Source organism: Dipodomys spectabilis, unplaced genomic scaffold, assembly GCF_019054845.1.
Source record: "Dipodomys spectabilis isolate Male_0828 unplaced genomic scaffold, ASM1905484v1 ptg000067l, whole genome shotgun sequence".
Taxonomy (NCBI): Eukaryota; Metazoa; Chordata; class Mammalia; order Rodentia; family Heteromyidae; genus Dipodomys; species Dipodomys spectabilis.
This window is the reverse complement of record NW_024870744.1, coordinates 2,037,086-2,055,116: the sequence shown is the minus strand read 5'-3', so window position 1 is coordinate 2,055,116 and position 18,031 is coordinate 2,037,086. Positions and strand designations below refer to the sequence as shown.

Sequence of the window (18,031 nt, the reverse complement as noted above, 5' to 3'; positions counted from 1 at the left end):
ATTCTTTCTTAAAATGAACTTTCATCTTGCTTGCTTGCTACAAGTAGGAGAAGATACAAACATGTGGGCTTGGGCTCTATCTAGGCCCAGAGACCCCAGCCCCAGCTTCCATGCGGGGCCAATTTGAGAATGTTTCTTTGCTCTCTGGGCACGTTTCCCTGTTCACAAGAGAAGGGGTACCAGAGCCTCGTGTCCCCACACAGAAGCGGACCTGCTCAAATCCAACTCCACCATCTTTTAGGACCTCATCAGGTCTCAGTTTCCTCATCTGTAAAAGAGGAGGCCTGCATTCTTGGAGCTGTGAGGTCCCAGAAATGGATTCAGCCGGGGCCTCTCAGATCTCCTGGGTGGGCTATCAGGGTAGTGATGGTTTTCATCTGTGGGTGCCAGGTGGGCCCCCACCAGCCAGTCTCGGGAGGGTGGGTGTGTAGGGAGACAAGGCCAGAGCCTGGGCCCTCCCACAGCCTCCCCCATCCCAGGGCCCCCCACCCAGCCACAAAGCCTGTGGTACTTCCTCTAGCCCGCCTGGCAGACGGCCTGGCCCAGCCCCTCGGGCTAAGGAAGCGCATTTCCTGCCTCCCTGGGCCGGGCTGGATGAGCCGAGCTCCCCGCCGCTGGGAGCTCATTGCTCAGCCTCCCTCCGAACCCCATCCCAGGCCAGCACTGCGTCTGATAGCTGTCCCCAGGAGTGCAGCGCACCCTCCCTGCCACCCTCCAGCCTGTGCCCACTTCTCCTGACCCCTCGGCCACCACCCCAGAAGGCTGGAGCAGGGACGCCGTCACTCCGGCCGCCTGCTCCCCTTGGGTCCCCGTGCGAGCCCACGCCGGCCCCGGCGCCCACCCGCGGCCCTGCCTCTGGACACTGGATAAGGCCCAGCGCACAGTCTCCGGGGTGGACAGCATGCACCGCAGCGCGCTCTCGCTGGCTGTTGTCCTGCTACTGGCCATCTGCGACCTCGGCCGGACAAGTAAGTGTCCAGGGGCCCAACTTAGGCCCCCACCCCCATCCCTGCACCTCCTTCCTGAACTCGTGGGACATGGAGCCACCTCAGGGGCTTTGGGGGACATGTGGGGTCCCCAACCATCCCAATTTGCCTGGAGACTAAGTGATTTCACAGGCCATAGGACTTGGCGTGTTCAAAGTCACAGGCCAAGTGGGACAAGTTATTTACCTCAGCCCTGGCCCCAGGGCTCTGTGCTCCCAACTGTGCCCATGTGCCATGTACCATCTGCAGCCCTGGATGAGTACCCTACCCCCTCTGGGCCTTGGGTGTCCTATGAAGAAGGTAGGAGAAGAAGGAAGCAGCTGGAGACCAGCTTCTGGACACATGGAGGGGTTGAGAGCAGTTTCCCCCCGGCGGGTAGTGAGGTCATGCTTGCTCTGTGTCTGTTATTGTTGTCTTGCGGCTAGCTTGAAATCCTCCCACCTTTCCCGGGCCTTTGAACTTCCCCAGAGCCCTACTGAACAGGTCGAGGTCGGGGTGCCCTACCCCTGCCTTTCCCCTCCTCTTTTCTGTTCCCCAAGAAAGGTGTGGGCTCAGGCTAGGGGCTCTACAGGGGGCTCCTCAGCCTGGCTCTTTTCCAGAGTCCTGATCTAGGCTGCCTCACTGAAACTAAGCAGGGGAGGGGTCCTGGGGAGCCCCCTAAGCCCAGGTGCTGCTCACTGCTGGGCCAGGCTCCTCAGCCAGCCCCGGGGCCTGCCCTCAACTCATTTTTGCTCACCTGCATATCCAGGGACTTCCTCGGGGATTTGTGGGGGCACAAAGCAGCATCAGTGGTCAGGGGCCATCTCCAGCATTTGAAAGTCTCCAATCTTTAGTCTATAAAGCACTTGCGGCCACCTCACTAGCAACCAGAAACAGAGTCTCAGAGGCCTTGAGGAACTAGGCGAGGCTTGGACTTCAGACTTGAGGCTCCCAGCACCGTGTTTCTAACTATGAGCTATGTAATCCCCTTACCCATGACCCTGCAAGATGGCTGCCTTTATGGCCCCATTTCACAGAAGAGGAAATGGAAGTTCTGATCACCTGAGCTCGCAGCCATAGCTCTGTGCCTCCATCCTCTTGGTTGCTGGTGACTTAAGGGGTGGCCCAGACTGCTAGGATCTGGTTTTATAGGATGGAGGGCAGTGCTGTGCTGGTATATATTCAGCAATGGAGCAGGGCTGGATTTATAACATCTGCCAGTTTCTGTGGTATAAATATTCCTTCAGAGATGTCTTCCACCCTCCTCCTCCAACTCGGAAAAGACAGTACCAGTCGCACCATGATCTTGCATATTTCCCACAGATATGATATACCAGCTCACCATAAGAACCTAGATAATTAAGAGGTGATGCATTTTGATGTTTATTATCTTCTCAAAAGTAGATAATTTAGCTGGGTGCTGGTGGCTCACGCCTGTAATCCTAACTACTCAGGAGGCTCAGATCTGGGGATCGCAGTTCAAAGCCAGCCCAGGCAGGAAAGTCCGTGAGACTTTTATCTCCAATTAATCACCTGGAAACTGGAGGTGTCACTGACTGAGGCTCGAGTGGTAGAGGTCTGGCCTTGAGCTGAAGAGCTCAAGGACAGTGCCCAGGCCCAGAGTTCAAGCACCATGACCAATAACAACAAAAAGGTAGGTAATTTAGAGCCAGATACCAATGGCTCATGCCTGTAATCCTAGCTACTCAGCTCTGAGGATCTGCAGTTCAAAGCCAGACTGGGCAGGAAAGTCTTATGAGATTCTAATTTCCAATTAACCAGCAAAAGGCCAGAAATGGAGGTATAACTCAAGTGGTAGAGCACTAGGCTTGAGTGAAAAAGCTCAGGAACAGAGCTCAGGCCCTGACTTCAAGCCCCATGACTGACCTCCTTCCCTCCCCCCAAAAAAAAAGGTAACTTAGAGATAGGGGTGTAGTTGAGTGTAGAGCACTTGCCTAGCATATGCAAAGGCCTGGGTTTTATACCCAGTACTCTGTGTGTGTGTGTGTGTATGCATATATATATATATATATATATATATGTATGTATATATATATATACACACACACACACATGCAATATATATTATTAATTGCATTATATACTTTTAAATTGTAATATATAATATGTTTTTTAAATTATGTTTGTGAGACTTAATAATAACCATGTTTACCAGGTCCTGATGGATCACACTTATCTAGATTCCAAGCTAGTCAAGAGGCTGAGATGTGAGGACTGTGGTTCAAAGCCAACGTAGGCAGAAAAGCTTTGATTTCATCTCCAATTAGCCAGCAAAACTCCAGGCTGGAAGTAATGGCTCAAGTGGTAGAGTATCAGCTGTGAGCAAGAAAGATGTGATTATGAGTGAGGCCTTGAGTTTAAACTCTTTTTTTTTTGGGGGGGGGGTCCGGTTGTGGGGCCTGAACTCTGGGCCTGGGCGCTGTCCCTCAGCTCTTCAGCTCAAGGCTAGTGCTCTACCACTTGAGCCACAGCGCCACTTCCAGCTTTTTTCTTTTTGCTTATGTGGTGCTGAGGAATTGAACCCAGGGCCTCAGGCATGCAAGGCAAGCGCTCTACCACTGAGCCACCTTCCCAGCCCCGAGTTTAAACTCTTGTACCACCCAAACAAAAGAAAAGCATATGTAGAGTTAAAGAATAATTTAACTATATATTTGTCTTAGCATAGCCTTCAAGTCCAGAGAACTGAGAATATTGCTTGGTGGCAGAATACATGCTTAGCATGTTTAAAGCCCTGGGTTCAATCCCCAGGAAGGTTTAGTGGGTTGCTTACTTGTCTTTGTCGAGCTTCTTCAGGTAATTTTAATCCAGGCAGACCAGCCTTTTTACATCCTGTGTTCCATGTTCCGTCGTAGTCACCCTTTGGATATTCTCTTCTTTCTATGTGCCATCATTGGAATAATGCCACCCCCATTGTTGAACATTTAGGTGCTTTCCCCTTTTGTTCTGGTTATAAATACCACCTCAATGCACGCTTTTCAGGCACGCACCTTTTCCTGTATTTTGCCTTATTTCATCTGGAGACAGTCCCAGAAGCTGGAGGTGCTGGGGCTCATGGCCTCAGCTGGGTGGCAGGGATTAAAGAGTTCCTTAAGGGAAGGTAGGCATCATTTGCCTGATGATAGGACAGAGGTGTAATTTGGAGCCCCTGTGTTGCCAACTACCTGACTGGAGGTCTAGGACTCCCTGCAGCGGGGCTGGTGGCACTGGGCAAGGACCACAACACCCCAGTGTTGAGGCCATATTCCAGGCAGCTTCTCATCTGCCAGGTAGAAAAAATCTGGGTCAAGGGCCATGGTGGCCAGCAGAGGGTGAGGTCCCGGGTCAATGGGGACCTATATGAAGATTTTCCCTCATCTCAGCTAGACAGACAGTGACACTAAGACTCAGAGAGACAGAGGGACTTGCTCAGGGTCACACATAGGTCAGTGCTGGGCCCTTGGAGGACAGGCCTGGTCCATGTGTTCTGGGGCCTTGGGATAGATCTGGGTAAACAGCTAGGGCTTGAGCCATGGGCCTGACCACTGTACCACAGCAGGGGAGATGACAACACCTTCCCACAGCCTGATCTCACCCCAGGAGTTGACCCTCAATCCCAGAATAGTGGAACTACTTGATGCAAGTCGTCCTGCAGGTCAGAGCCTGGGCGCTGTCCCTTAGCTTTTTCATTTGAGGCTGGTACTCTAGCACTTGAGCCACAGCTCCACTTCTGGCTGTTTGTGATTAATTGTAGACAAGAGTCTCTTAGACTTTCCTACCTGGACTTGTTCTGAGCCACATTTTCTTTTCTTTTCTTTCTTTCTTTTTTTTTTTTGCCAGTCCTGGGGCTTGAAATCAAGGCCTGGATACTGTCTCTGGGCATCTGTTGCTCAAGGCTAGCACTCTACCACTTGAGCCACAGTGCCAGTTCTAGCTTTTTCTGCTTATGTGGTACTGAGGAATTGAACCCAGGACTTCATGCATGCTAGGCAAGCACTCTACTATTCAGCCACATTCCCAGCTCACTGAACCACCTTGGTTCTAGATCCCTCCCTGCTGAGTAGCTAGGATTACAGACACGAGCCCACCGATGCCTAGTAGATCCCTTAACTTTGCAACTCCACCTGAAGCTACAGCATATTAGCTTGACCCAGTAGTCTCTGGGAACCCATGGGAAAGACAGGCACAAGGGAGATTTGAGTTGTTGGGAGATAAGAAATCCATGAGACTGCTATTGAAAGAAGTGAAGGGTGGCTGGGTGATTTGTGGGTGGCTGAAGAAGACTTTTCAGCCTAGAAGACTCTTGTTAGAAAGCATCTACCTTAGTCGGGTGCCAGTGGCTCACGCCTGTAATCCTAGCTACTCAGAAGGGCTGAGATCTGAGGATCACGGTTCAAAGCCAGCCTGGGCAGGAAAGTCCATGAGACTCTTATCTCCAATAAACCATACAGAAAACTGGGAGTGGCACTGTGGCTCAAGTGGTAGAGCTCTAGCCTTGAGCTGAAGAGCTGAGGGACAGAACCCAGACCCAGAGTTTAGGCCCCACGACCGACCAGAAAAAGAAAGCATCTGCCCTAGTGTCATGAATTCTCAGATACTACATACAAAGTACCCACAAGTGCTGTCTGAGCACTTGACATGGGCTCCTGTATCAGACCGACTGCATCAGACAGACACACAGCCTATGAGGCACAGGCTGGGTGCTAGAGATGGATGACCAAATTTCCAATTACAGCCCAGCCACTGATGAGTTGGGATCCTGGGGCCAACTCCTTAACCTCCCCAATCTTACCTGGGTCTAAAAGCTGCTAACCTTGCTGGGTGCTGGTGGCGCATGCCTGTAATCCTAGCTTTTCAGGAGACTGAGATCTGAGGATCATGGCTCGAAGCCAGCCTGGGTAGGAAAGTCCATGAGACTCTTATTTCCAATTAATCAGCAAAAAGCAGGAAGTAGAACTGTGGCTCAAATGGTAGAGCACTAGCCTTGAGCAAAAAAAAAAAAAAAAAATTCAGAGACAGTTTCTAGAGCCTGAGTTCACGCCCCAGGACTGGCATAAAAACAAAACACAACCCAAAAAACCTGCCAGCCTACCTAGGCAAAACAGCTGTGAGAGATGAGTCCCTTGGCTTCCAATGAATGTGTGGACATTTCTGCAGGCAGGAAACTCAGGCCTAGGTGCTCTGCAGTGCTTGACCTACTCAGGATGAGGCCCTGAGAGGTCCGCTTTTGCTCAAGGCCAGTGGTCATTGAAGAAGTTGAGCTGAGATTTAGTCTAGGCCACCTGGCTCCTGGGGCCCACTGTGGTCCCAAGAGAGACTTGGCCAAGTCTGGGAAGTGGACGTGTCCTGTGTGCTTGTGAGTGAGGAAGGAGGTGGAGAGGACAGTGGTGGAGAGGTTGTTCCAGGGTCTTTCATTCCGGAGGCCTCAGCACCCAGCCCCCCCCCCCCCCCCAGCAGGCGCCTCCTCCCACAGGTCCCAGGAGACCTCAGGCATTTCCCTTGGTGCCAGTGGATTGTTTTCAGCTGGTCTGGGCCCGCCTCGGGCTCTGGGAGACAGGCCCAGGCGTCATACTCCCTCCTGTCTCCCCATTCTCGTCTAAGGGGTGGGGGCAGCCAGGATTCGAAAAGGCCCCAAAATAAATGGACCTCTTATCTGATCTCCCAGCCTGGCCTGTTATCTGATCATTACATAATGGCTAGGCCTGTGGCCTCTCCCCCTGGCTGACCGCATGGAGGAGGTGGCCCCAGGCCGCCCGGCAGTCCGGGAGGAACTGGGGTTCCTGAAAGTCTGGGGAGGGGGCAGGGAAAGTCTGAAGGAAAGAAGGGAGGTGCTACACTCACTCATAAACCAGACCCTGGGTCCTGAAAGGGAGAGGGGTCTAAGACCCAGTTGGTCAGCCATGGTGTGTCTTGCTTGTCCAAGCCTCGGTCTCCCCATTTGCATAGGAGGTAACTTAGATGAAGTAATACCCAAGGAGCCAATGCTTAAGAACCAGTGGTAAAGGGGTGAATTGGAGGGAATAGTTGGAGAGGGCAATATCCCTTATCTATTGGGGTGGGGGGAACCCTAGTGGCCTCCCTCACAAAGGACCCTCACTGGAGGCCGCTCCTTCCCACAGCTTCACCCCAACCTTTAAGCAGTCAATTCTACAATGACTGATGGCCATAAAACAACCATGAAAAGTGTCATATGCCCTGTCTTATGGAGTCTTCCCAACAGCCTGGAAGAGTTATTTGGCCTCTATTCTTTTTAACATTTTTTTGGTGCTGGTACTGGGGCTTGAACTTAGGACCTGGGCAAAGCTATCCATTTGCTTTTTTTTTTTTTGGCTCAATGGTGGTGCACACTACTTGAGCCACAGCTCAATTTCCTGCTTTTTGGTGGTTAATTGGAGATAAGAGTCTCAGACTTTCCTGCCCAAGCTGGCTTTGGACCTCAATCCTCAGATCTCAGCCTCCTGAGTAGCTAGGATGACAGGCATAAGCCACTGGCACCCAGATGGCTTCTCTGCTTATTGTCACTCTACAGACTAAGTAATAAAGTCTCAAGTTGTTCCTCAAAGTTATACACATTAACTGAATCTCAGGCATCAGGCATGAGATTCCGAGCCAGGTTGTCCTGGCTTCAGGGACCCTAAATACCACATAGCCCAGACACTCCACAGTCGCTGGCATGCTCAGGATGAGACTGGGTCCCACTAGTGGCCAAATGTCCTTGTCCTACTCTTTATCCAATCATGGATAAAGACTGGTGTTGTCATGGCAAAGGGTGGCCATTTTCCATCCTTCTCTGACTTTGGATGGTCTGAGCCCAGCAAGCTGTGGAAAGGTGGGGAAGGAGGCTGGGTGAAGCTATAGACAGCCAGGGGTGCAGGAGGAGGCTGGCTGCCCCCTACTTGGGCTGGCGTCAGCTGGCTGTGAAGCCAGGCCCTCCGCGCCCATCTTTGATCTCCAAGAAAACAGGAAGTGAGCGCGACAAGATGGAGACACAAACTTCCAAACAGTCTCCCCTTCTCGGTCCTCTTTCCCTCCTCCATAGCCCCCCTTCCTCCGGCACATTCCTTAGGACGAGGTGTAGGGGACTCATTTCCTTTTCCTCCTCTGCTGGGTCATGGTGACATTCCATTCCTTTCCCTTAGGACCTGTGTGTTTCCGTGCCACCCGGCCCCCTCCCCCCCCTTCAACTCCAGGCTCTGAGGCCTGATCTATCCCCTCCTTCCAACTGGAAGGAGTCACCTGGCTCAGATGACTCTCAACCTTTCCAGCCATTCCTTCCAGGGCCACCTTAGTGGCAGAGAGGAGACACTGCCTTCTCAGCTGAGCTCACCTTCCTTGAATCTTGGGTCTCCGATGTGCATCCTGCCAGTTACAGGGAAGTGGAAATAAGAAAATAGAGTGTATGGGCTGGGAAGATGGCTCAGTGGTAGAGCGCTTGCCTTGCATGCCTGAGGCCCTGGGTTCGATTCCTCAGCACCACATAAGCAAAAAGAAAAAAGCCAGAAGTGACGTTGTGGCTCAAGTGGTAGAGCGCTAGCCTTGAGCTGAAGAGCTGAGGGACAGCGCCCAGGCCCAGAGTTCAGGCCCCACGACCGGACCCAAAAAAAAAAAAAAGAAAATAGAGTGTTCAGGAAGGCTTGGACTTCAGATACACCAAGTCTTTGTACTATAAGGCTATCCTATGCAATTTAGGATCTCCTTATAGGATAAAAAGTTATTCAAGCTGGGTGCTGGTGGCTCAGGCCTGTGATCCTAGCTAATCGTGGTTCAAAGGCAGCCCGGGCAGCAAAGTCCACACAACTCTTTTCTCCAGTTCACCAGCAAAAGGCTGAAAGTGTGGCTCAAGTGGTAGAAGCTCCGGCCTTTATCAGAAAAGCTAAGCAAAAGCAGAGGCCCTGAGTTCAAGCCCTAGTATCTATTGGGGTGGGAAGAACCCCAGTGGCCTCCCTCACAAAGGACCCTCACTGGAGGCCGCCCCTTCCCACAGCTTCACCCCAGCCTTTAGGCAGTCAATGCTACAATGACTGATGGCCATAAAATACCCATGAAAAGTATCATATGCCCTGTCTTTTGGAGTCACAAGAAAACATTATACGTCATTGGAGGACTGTGACCTGAACAAGAACTAAATATTTGGTTATTGAGCCACACCCCCAGCCACATGACTTGTTCTTAGCTGACCCTTTCTCCTGTTCTTCTCCCACAGGTCTTGCAGAAAAAGTCCATTGTGATCTACAGCCTGTGGACCCCAAAAGGGGTGAGGTGACATATGCCACCAGCCATGTCCCAAAGGGCTGCGTGGCTCAGGTTCCCAATGCTGTCCTTGAAGTCCATATCCTCTTCCTGGAATTCTCAAACGTGAGTGCCCTGGCAGAAGTCAGGTGGTCTCCAGGAACTTGGGATGAGGGGTGCCTTCCTCTGGCCTTCCTTGGAGCAGAAGGCTTCAACGGGGCTTTGCCTGGTGTTCACAGGGGTGTCATTTCTGGTGATGGGGTCAATTTTCTGGTGACAACCAGAAGAGGGCAGGGACTGGCTGCCACCCAGGTGGACAGTGTGTGTAGGCGAGCTGGTGCCTGTGCCCTTTTAATGTGGGCATCCCCACAGCTTCCCAGAGAGCTTGGCTCCACTTTAGGCACCTGGACTGTCCCCATCAAATATGTGCGACCCAGTGGCTCACACCTGTAATCCTAGCTACTTGTGAGACTGAGATAGGAGGATCATGGTTCAAAGCCAGCCTCGACAGGAAAGTCTGTGACTTCTTTTTTTTTTTTTTGCCAGTCCTGGGGCTTGAACACAGGGCCTGTGCACTGTCCCTGAACTTTGGCTCAAGGTTAACACTCTACACTACTTGAGCCACAGCACTACTTCCAGCTTTTTCTGTATATGTGGTACTGAGGAGTCAAACCCAGGGCTTCATATATGCCAGGCAAGTCTACCACTGAGCCACCTTCCCAGCCACAAGTCTGTGAGACTCTTATCTCCAATTAACCAACAAATAGCTGGAAAGGGAGCTATGGCTCAAGTGCCAGAGCACCAGTCTTGAGTGAAAAACTAAGAGATAGCATCCAGGTCCTGAGTTCAAGTATCAGCGTGCACACACACACACACACACACACACACACACACACACACACACACACAGTGACCCTGAGTTCAAGTATCAGGATACACACACACACACACACACACACACACACACACACACACACACACACACAGTGACCCTGAGTTCAAGTATCAGCACACACACACACACACACACACACACACACACACACAGACCCTACCAAATAGCCTCTGAGATCTAAAACCCAAACCACCAGGGCCAGCCTGGAGCTTGGTCTCCAGAAGAGCCCTCTGGAGACTTCCCTTTATCTTGTCTAAATTTGTCTCTTCTAATAATATGTGTGTCAATGCTTAGGACCTGCTGGGTGCTGGGCTTAGTATCTGCCAGACACTGAGCATCTTTCAGGGATTAAGCCTTGCAAGGGCTAATCTGCAAGCATCTGGTTATTATCCCCACTTCTCAGAGGAGGAAACTGAGGCTGGCCTTGGGAGGGGAAGCACAGTGGGAAGGCCAGAGTTCATATCAAATACTCCTCAGGGACTTCAGGGCCAGGCTGTCTCCTGGCTCTCCAGGGAATCTCAGCACTCAGGTGGCGCTGGCTTTTCTGGGCTGAAGGCCATACCTGGCTGGTGTGTCCTTAAGTCCTTCGAGTGATTTATCAGTCTTGACTCAGGGAAGACTGTGGCCAACCTGCCCCCAGAACTGTTGGGCTGACTTGGCATTTGTGCAGTGATAAGAAGATGCCCAGACCACCAATATCGGGGGGCCCTGCTCCCCACCGCCCTGCTTGCCATGATGACTGTGAGTTTTGATAATTCCAAAGCTTCAGAGAATGCCAAACACGGTTTAGGTGGTTTTTATTGGTGCTGTAATTTGTTGTTTAATTTGCTAAAGACTTGGAAAATAAGATTGCCTTCTGTAAGCTCATCTTGTTTATTCTCATGTTTGGGTCCTGCCCCTCTTCTGAGTAACTGAGTTTTCTGGACCCTGATCACCCAACAGCAGATCAGAGGAAGGCTCCAACCCTGTGTTCAGGTCTATGGGAGACAGGTGGGCAGACAGGAAGACTGCTGAGTTGGCAAGGATGCACACACAGGGCAAGGCGCTGCTGCAGCTATGGGGTTAGGCTTCCCGGGCTTCCTGGAGGAAGCAAGACAAAGGTCGATCAGGAGTGCAGCCAGTGGTGGGAAGAGCAGAGAACTGGCCACTGAGGGAGGCAGCCCTGGTGGGATTTGGCATGTGGTAGCTTGTGGCTCACCTGAGGGCATACAGTTAGAAAAGGCCTGGCTTTATCTACAGGCAATGACAGCCACTGGGGGAGTGTGTGTGTGTGTGTGTGTGTGTGTGTGTGTGTGTGTGTGTGTGTGTGTGTACATGTGTGCATGCTCACACACGGGTGCATATGTGCCTGTCCTGGGGCTTGAACGCAGGGAGTCAAGCTCTTGCTTAGATTTTCCTCTTAGCATTGACATTCTACCACTTGAGCCATACTTCCACTCCTGGTTTTTCGCTGGTTAACTGGAAATGAGTGTCTTAAATTAGTCTTTCTGGGCTGTGAGTTAAGGAATTGAGAGTCTCAGGTCTCAGCCTCCTGAGTAGCTAGGATTTACAAGCATGAGCACCAGTGCTTTGTCAGTAAGTTTTAGTCCAAGGATTCTTGAAACTCATAACAACAGAAATCTCCCTTGTCTTCTCCCAAGAACTCAGTTTGCAATGTACACAACTTGTAATTCAAAGTCAAGCACTGAGGTCCTGGAATGCAGGGCTATGAGTTTGAGGAGGTAGAAGAGAATGCTGGAGCCCAGGAGTTCCAGGATCTAGTCCTGGATCTGTCACTGGCCAGCACTTTTCTTAGTGGCTGGTAGTAGAAGGGTGACCCCTACCTTTCTCTGGTCAGGAGCTTATGAAGAATTTGGGGGCAGCAGAGTTGGGCCCAGGGCCTGGCATATATCAAACAACAGTGTATGTGTGTATACCTGAAAGCGCTACAGTGTTTGCAAGGGTTTGGAACAAGGTTCTAGCTAAGCACTGTGGTGCATTCCTGTAGTCCTGGATACTCAATGAGGCAAGAGGATCATTTGAATACAAGTATTACTACATCACTCAGTGTGGCAATGTAGTAAAATCCCCATCTCAAAACAAAACAAAATAAATCAAAGCAACAGTATGTGTGTGTGTGTGTGTGTGAGAGAGAGAGAGAGAGAGAGAGAGGAGGGGGGAGGGAGAGAACACATGTCCTGAAGCCGCACAGTCCTCCAATTGAACCTTGGCTGACCTCTCCTTTGTTTCTTTTTCTTTTCGTGCTCCTGCTGGGGCTTGAACTCAGGGCTTCATGCTCACTTGGTTTGCTTGCTCCGTTGTCACTCTACCACTCAAACCATCCCTCCAACCTGAAGTCTTACCAGCGCACCGTAGATGGGATTTTGCAGACTTTACTTTTCTGCCTGGACTAATTTAAAATAGTCATCCTCCAATTTCAGTCTCTTGAGTAGCTAGGATTACAGGTGTGGGCCACGTGATCTGGCCTTGACTAACTCCTTAAGGTTACATCCCCTTGGACCACCTATCCAAACCTTAGAAAGAGATGATGATAATAGTTCCTACCTCATAGGGTTGCTGGGAGATTACTGTGGGACAAGGCCTGTGCTAGTCCTGGGGGGTTGAACTCAGGGCCTGGGTGCTGTCTCTGAGCTTCATTTTGTTCAAGCCAGCACTCTACCACTTGAGCCACAGGACCACTTCCAAATTTTTCTGAGTAGTTTATTGGAGATAAGAGTCTTGGCTGGCTTCAAACCATGATCCTCAGAGCTTAGTCTCCCATGTAGCTAGGATTATAGGCATGAGTCACTGGTGCCCAGCTCATTTGTTTTTTTAATGCCAGGACTGGGACTTGAACTCAGGGACTGGGCTTGCCCCTTAGCTTTTTCATTCAAGGCTTGTGCTCTAACAGAATGGAGCCACTGCTCCACTCTGGCTTTTGGTGGTTAACTAGAAATAAGAATCTCAGCTGGGCACCAGTAGCTCATGCCTGTAATCCTAGCTACTCAGGAGGCTGAGATCTGAGGATCGCGGTTCAAAGCCAGCCCGGGCAGGAAAGTCCATGAGACTCTTATCTCCAATAAACCACTAGAAAACTGGAAGTGGCACTGTGGCTCAAGCGGTAGAGCGCTCACCTTGAGCTGAAGAGCTCAAGGACAGTGCTCAAGCCCAGAGTTCAATCCCCACGACCGACAAAAAAAAAAAAAAAAAAAAGAATCTTACTGGGCTTTCCTGCCCAGGCTGTCTTCAAATTTGTGATCATCAGGTCTCAGCTTCCTGAATAACTAGGATTCAGGTGTGAGCTACCAGAACCTGTCCACAGGCAAAATTCTGAGTGCAGGGCCTAGCCAGGTATAGCAGCTGATTGTTGCTATTGTTGTCACTGGACTCTACTTCTCACCTGTAAATGCCAGCATTCATCATATCAGCTGACTTGTTTGACTCTTAAAGGTGACCCCTCTAATAAAGATGGCACAAATCCATTTTCAGCCTCAAGGAGCTCAGCTGCCCCATGAATGCACTTGGCCTCCTTGTCCCATGATCCTGCCCTGTGGTCTTTGTGCCTGTGGAGCCTGGAGCTTCCCTGGGGAGCACTTTGCTTTCCTCGTAGCCCCAAGAAGAAGGTTCATGGTTCAACAGTCCCCTTCCGCCATCACTGGCCAGATGCTTGCTGTGTACCTGCTCCGGGGTAGGCGTCGAGGATACAGGCAGTAGAAGCAGACCCTGTCCTTGAGGGATACATCGGCCAGGGAAGGGGGCATCAGCGTCCTTGGACTTGTGTGTGATGGAACTGGCGATGGCATGGGGTGGGGGGCAAGAGTTGGGTGTGGAGAGAAGGGGCATTAGGGAGAAGGCTCTGTGCTCAGCCAGAGAGCAGGGTTATGGCACCAGGCCAAGAGCACTGCATGTACAAAGGCCTAGAGCCAAAAGCGTGGGCGCACTGTCTCTGCAGCCCGCCTGGTTCCTCCTGACCTATGGCCGCCTTCATCAGCCCCTGGCACAGAGAGATGGCTTTCCCATCCATCCCTGTATGGCCTCAGCACTTACCGATTTCCTGTGGGTGGTAGTCACCAAAATCCCCATGGAAGCAGTGTGTGTGTGTGTGTGTGTGTGTGTGTGTGTGTGTGTGTGTGTGTGTGTGTGTGTGTGTGTGTGTGTGTGTGTGTGTGTGTGTGTGTGTGTGTGTGTGTGTGTGTGTGTGTGTGTGTGTGTGTGTGTGTGTGTGTGTGTGTGTGTGTGTGTGTGTACGCGCGCATGCGTATTATGAGGTGGTCAGCAGGCACACAGGTCAGGGGCTGCTGGGCAGGGGTTTTATTGTGTGTGTGTGTGTGTGTGTGTACGCACGCACGCGTGTTATGAGGTGGTCAGCAGGCACACAGGTCAGGGGCTGCTGGGCAGGGGTTTTATCATGCTGAGTCTTTGAAGGGCAGGCCGGAGCTTGGATTCCAGGAGGGGGCCCGAGGTCACATCCTGATCTTCAGAGACAGGAAACCGGCCTGATGTCTCAGCAATTCCCGTCAAACCAACGACAATGATGACGACGACACAGGTCTCCTGTCTTCTTAACAAACCCCAGCAGCCAGGCTAGGTCAGCTGTTGATTCATCCTCATTCCTGGGCAAACTCAGGAAACCCATGAAACCCTACCAACCCCTAAGCAGAAGAGCTGGCCAGGTCCTAGCACTGACTGACTTATGGCTGGCCAGGGGGAGGGAGGGCTGCAGAGGCAGACAGTGAGCCGTGGAGGCTCCTCGCCTCCCCCAGACTGTCCTGGGAGGCTGAGAGAGGCTGTCGAAGGCAGTGTGGTCCTCAGACCCAGGCAAGGGTTCCTGCCCTGGGCCCAGAATTGGTGGCCTCTGTCTGGCCCTCTCAGGGTTGAAGGAGCATGCTCAGCTGGAGCCTCACCTCTCCACTCGGGATGGATGTCCAGTACCGCTGAATGCATTGCCCACATGGTGTCCTCTCCAGGCTGCCTGGGGCTCTTTTCTTCTTCCAGCCTCGAGAGGGGGCACTACCTGGCCTGTATGGCTCCTTTCGATCTAAGGGTGGGTGGTAGAGTCTGTGGTCCTGGGAGTAGGTGTGGCAGAGCTTGGGCATCTGGGCTGGGCTGTCCACATGTGGACACTCGAGCTCCCTTGCTGCTGCCTTGAAAGCAGGATAGAGAGAAGGCAGTGGCTGGAGCAGTTCTACTTTCTGGTACCAAACCTTCTAAATGAGAGCCGGGCTTGAGGAAGGGGCAAGACCAGGGTCACATAGCCTAAGCTGGGACTCACCTCTGTCTCTCACCATCTCCCCAGTCTCCAGCTCTGAGGAGTCAGCTTGAAAATGGATATAAGAAGGATGATGGATAGATAAACAGACAGATGGGTAGATGAGTAACAGAAGGAAGAAAAGGAGGGAGGAGAAAATATATATGAATATATATGAATATATGTAAATATATGCATATATATATTTGTATATATATATATATATATATATATAATACACATAAAGTGGCTCCTCATAAGCAGGTAAAGTGGTTGTATTGTTCGCCCCATTTTCTAGATCAGAAAATTGAGGGCTAGGGATGAGTGACCATCCAGGGTCACAGGCTACTGGTTGACCCTGCGTTTGAACTTGGGTTTGTCTTCCCATCGTGACCCTTCTTGTATGTACTGAGACTGCAGGGTGGAAGGATGGAGGGCCGCCTCTAGGCAGGCCCTGGGAGGGCGGGGGCTGCAGGCAACCCCAAGGCCCCACTTCTAGAAGAATTGCTGGAAGCAACTTTCTATAAGTGGCTATGAGCACTCAGGACCTCCTCACTGAAATCCCCCCTTCCTGCCACCAACCTCTGCCCCAACAATGGCATCTGTGGGACACTGGCACAAAAATAGAAACTGGATTTCCCACCCTGCGGCTCGGGGAAGGGGCTGGGACAGGCTCAAGCTGGCAGGGATGGGGGCAAGGGGCTGGCTAGTCTGCCTTGTCCTGGCTGGGTCCCAGAATCTCCAGGAGCCCATCCGGAAGACTAGGAGCCTGGGCTGGGGGCAGGCAGGCCCCTAGGAGCCGGGGCTGGGGACAGGCAGGCCCCTTTCTTTGTCGCTGGGGGAGGGAAGAAGGAAGTCAGTGTGTGTGTGTGTGTGTGTGTGTGTGTGTGTGTGAGTCAGGACGGTGGGAGGGAAATGTTTGCTGTGGAAACCCTGCCTAGGTTTTACTGTAATGAGTAGGCCTTCAGCTAGGCGTAAGGGCTCAGAGAATCTGAGCACCCTACTTTCCAACCTCCTCGAGTGTCCAAACGGCTCACTTTCTGTGCCATCCTAGCTGGTGGCTGCCCCACATGGGGCCTCAGCGCCCAACATTGCCCAACTCCACTGGAAAGGATTTCATGATCATTGAGAGTTTGGTTTATGAGTTCTGGGAGAAGAGCTGAGAGTTCTGTCATGTTTGTGTCCTGACCCCTAAGATTTTCTTCTTATACCCAGAAACTTGCCTGGAATTTGTGCCTAGCCCTGTATTCACCCCATTTCACAAATGGGGAAAGTGAGACGCAGAGGGACAGCAGCAGGATTGCTGCACCAGGGCTTTTTTCCTGTCTGCTCAGGGCTGTGCTTCTGCCTGCTGCAGCCATGAGTGTCCAGGGAGGTTGATGATGATGGAGTGTGTGTGTGTGTGTGTGTGTGTGTGTGTGTGTGTGTGTGTGTGTGTGTGTGTGTGTGTGTGTGTATGTGGTGTGTGTGTACACTAGGGTTTAAACTCAGGCCTTCAAACTTGGTTTTTTCACTCAAGGCTGGTTCTCTACCACTTGAGCCACAGCTCCACTTCCCACTTTTTGGTGGTTAATTAGCGATGAAGGATCTCATGGACTTTCCTGCCCAGTCTGGCTTTGAACTTCAATCCTCAGATCTCATCCTCCTGAGGAGCTAGGATTAAAGTTGTGAGCCATCTGCAAATATTAAATAACATATACATGGTTTTGTTTGTGCTAGTCCTGGGGCTTAAACTCATGCCTCACACTCTCCATTAGCTTTTTTTTTTTTTATTAGAGGCTGGCTGGTCTACCATTTGAGCCATATTTCTACTTCCAATGATAGTTTCTTGGTTTCAGTCTGCCAAAGTATGGGGCCTGTCCACTTTCCCCTATATGCACTTGAAGTTCTCTCCTTTAGTAAGGACAAAGAGATGGTGCTGGAGAGGGGTGGGGAGAACCCAGAAGTGGGTTTGAGAAGGAAGACAGTCCTGGATAGAGCTGTCCAGTGGTCAAGCTCTGGCTCATGTGCTCTGTGCTCCTGACTTTGGCACTCACCCTTGGCTCTCAGCAGCTTCCTCCCCTATACCTCTAGATACCTACCTGTGAAATGGAAGAATGCCTGTCTCTTGCTTTGGTTAGCTGGCATGGCTACATGCTCAGGACAGGACCAGGCATGAATGAGATTGAATGGTGAGAAATGACTGATAGGTAGTTGTTTTTTCAACTGCTTTACTAAGATGAAATTCACCCATTCACAGAGGACAGTTGAATGGGTTTTGTATATACACAGAATTGTACAACCAGATTCCATTGTTGGAGTGAATAACTCGTAATGCAGCCAGGGCAAGCACAGTGAGCCTGCTCTGGCTCTCCACACCACTCAAGTGAGTTGTGCTTTGCTTTGCTCAGTTTCAAGTAGCAATCATAACTATAAACTGAATTGTTCTGGATGGGCACTGGTGGTTCATGCCTGTAATCCTAGCTCCTTAGGAGGCTGAGATCTGAGGATCAAGATTTAATGTTAGCTTGGGTAGGAAAGTCCATGAGACTTATCTCCAATTAACCGCCAGAAAGCTGGCAACAAATCTGTGGGTCAAATGGCAAAGGGCTAGCATTGAGCAAAAAAAAGCTCAGAGACAGTACCCAGGCCCTTAGTTCAAGTCCCAGGACTAGCACGAAAAAAAAAAAAAAAAGAAAGAAAAGGACTAAAAATGAGATGCTATTGTTTGCTCTTTTT

The 18,031-nt window shown here is 51.1% G+C and overlaps 1 protein-coding gene across 1 annotated transcript in view; it reads left to right on the top strand.

Moving 5' to 3' along the window:
* The first annotated feature begins 718 nt into the window (after nt 1-718).
* Eng (endoglin) overlaps nt 719-18,031 on the top strand; it is a 30,326-nt gene continuing 13,013 nt past the window's right edge. Inside the window, exons 1-2 of the mRNA XM_042680999.1 lie at nt 719-968; nt 9,166-9,317. Coding sequence (XP_042536933.1) covers nt 902-968; nt 9,166-9,317 — 219 coding nt within the window. The 5' untranslated portion in view covers nt 719-901. The remainder of the gene's footprint in view (nt 969-9,165; nt 9,318-18,031) is intronic.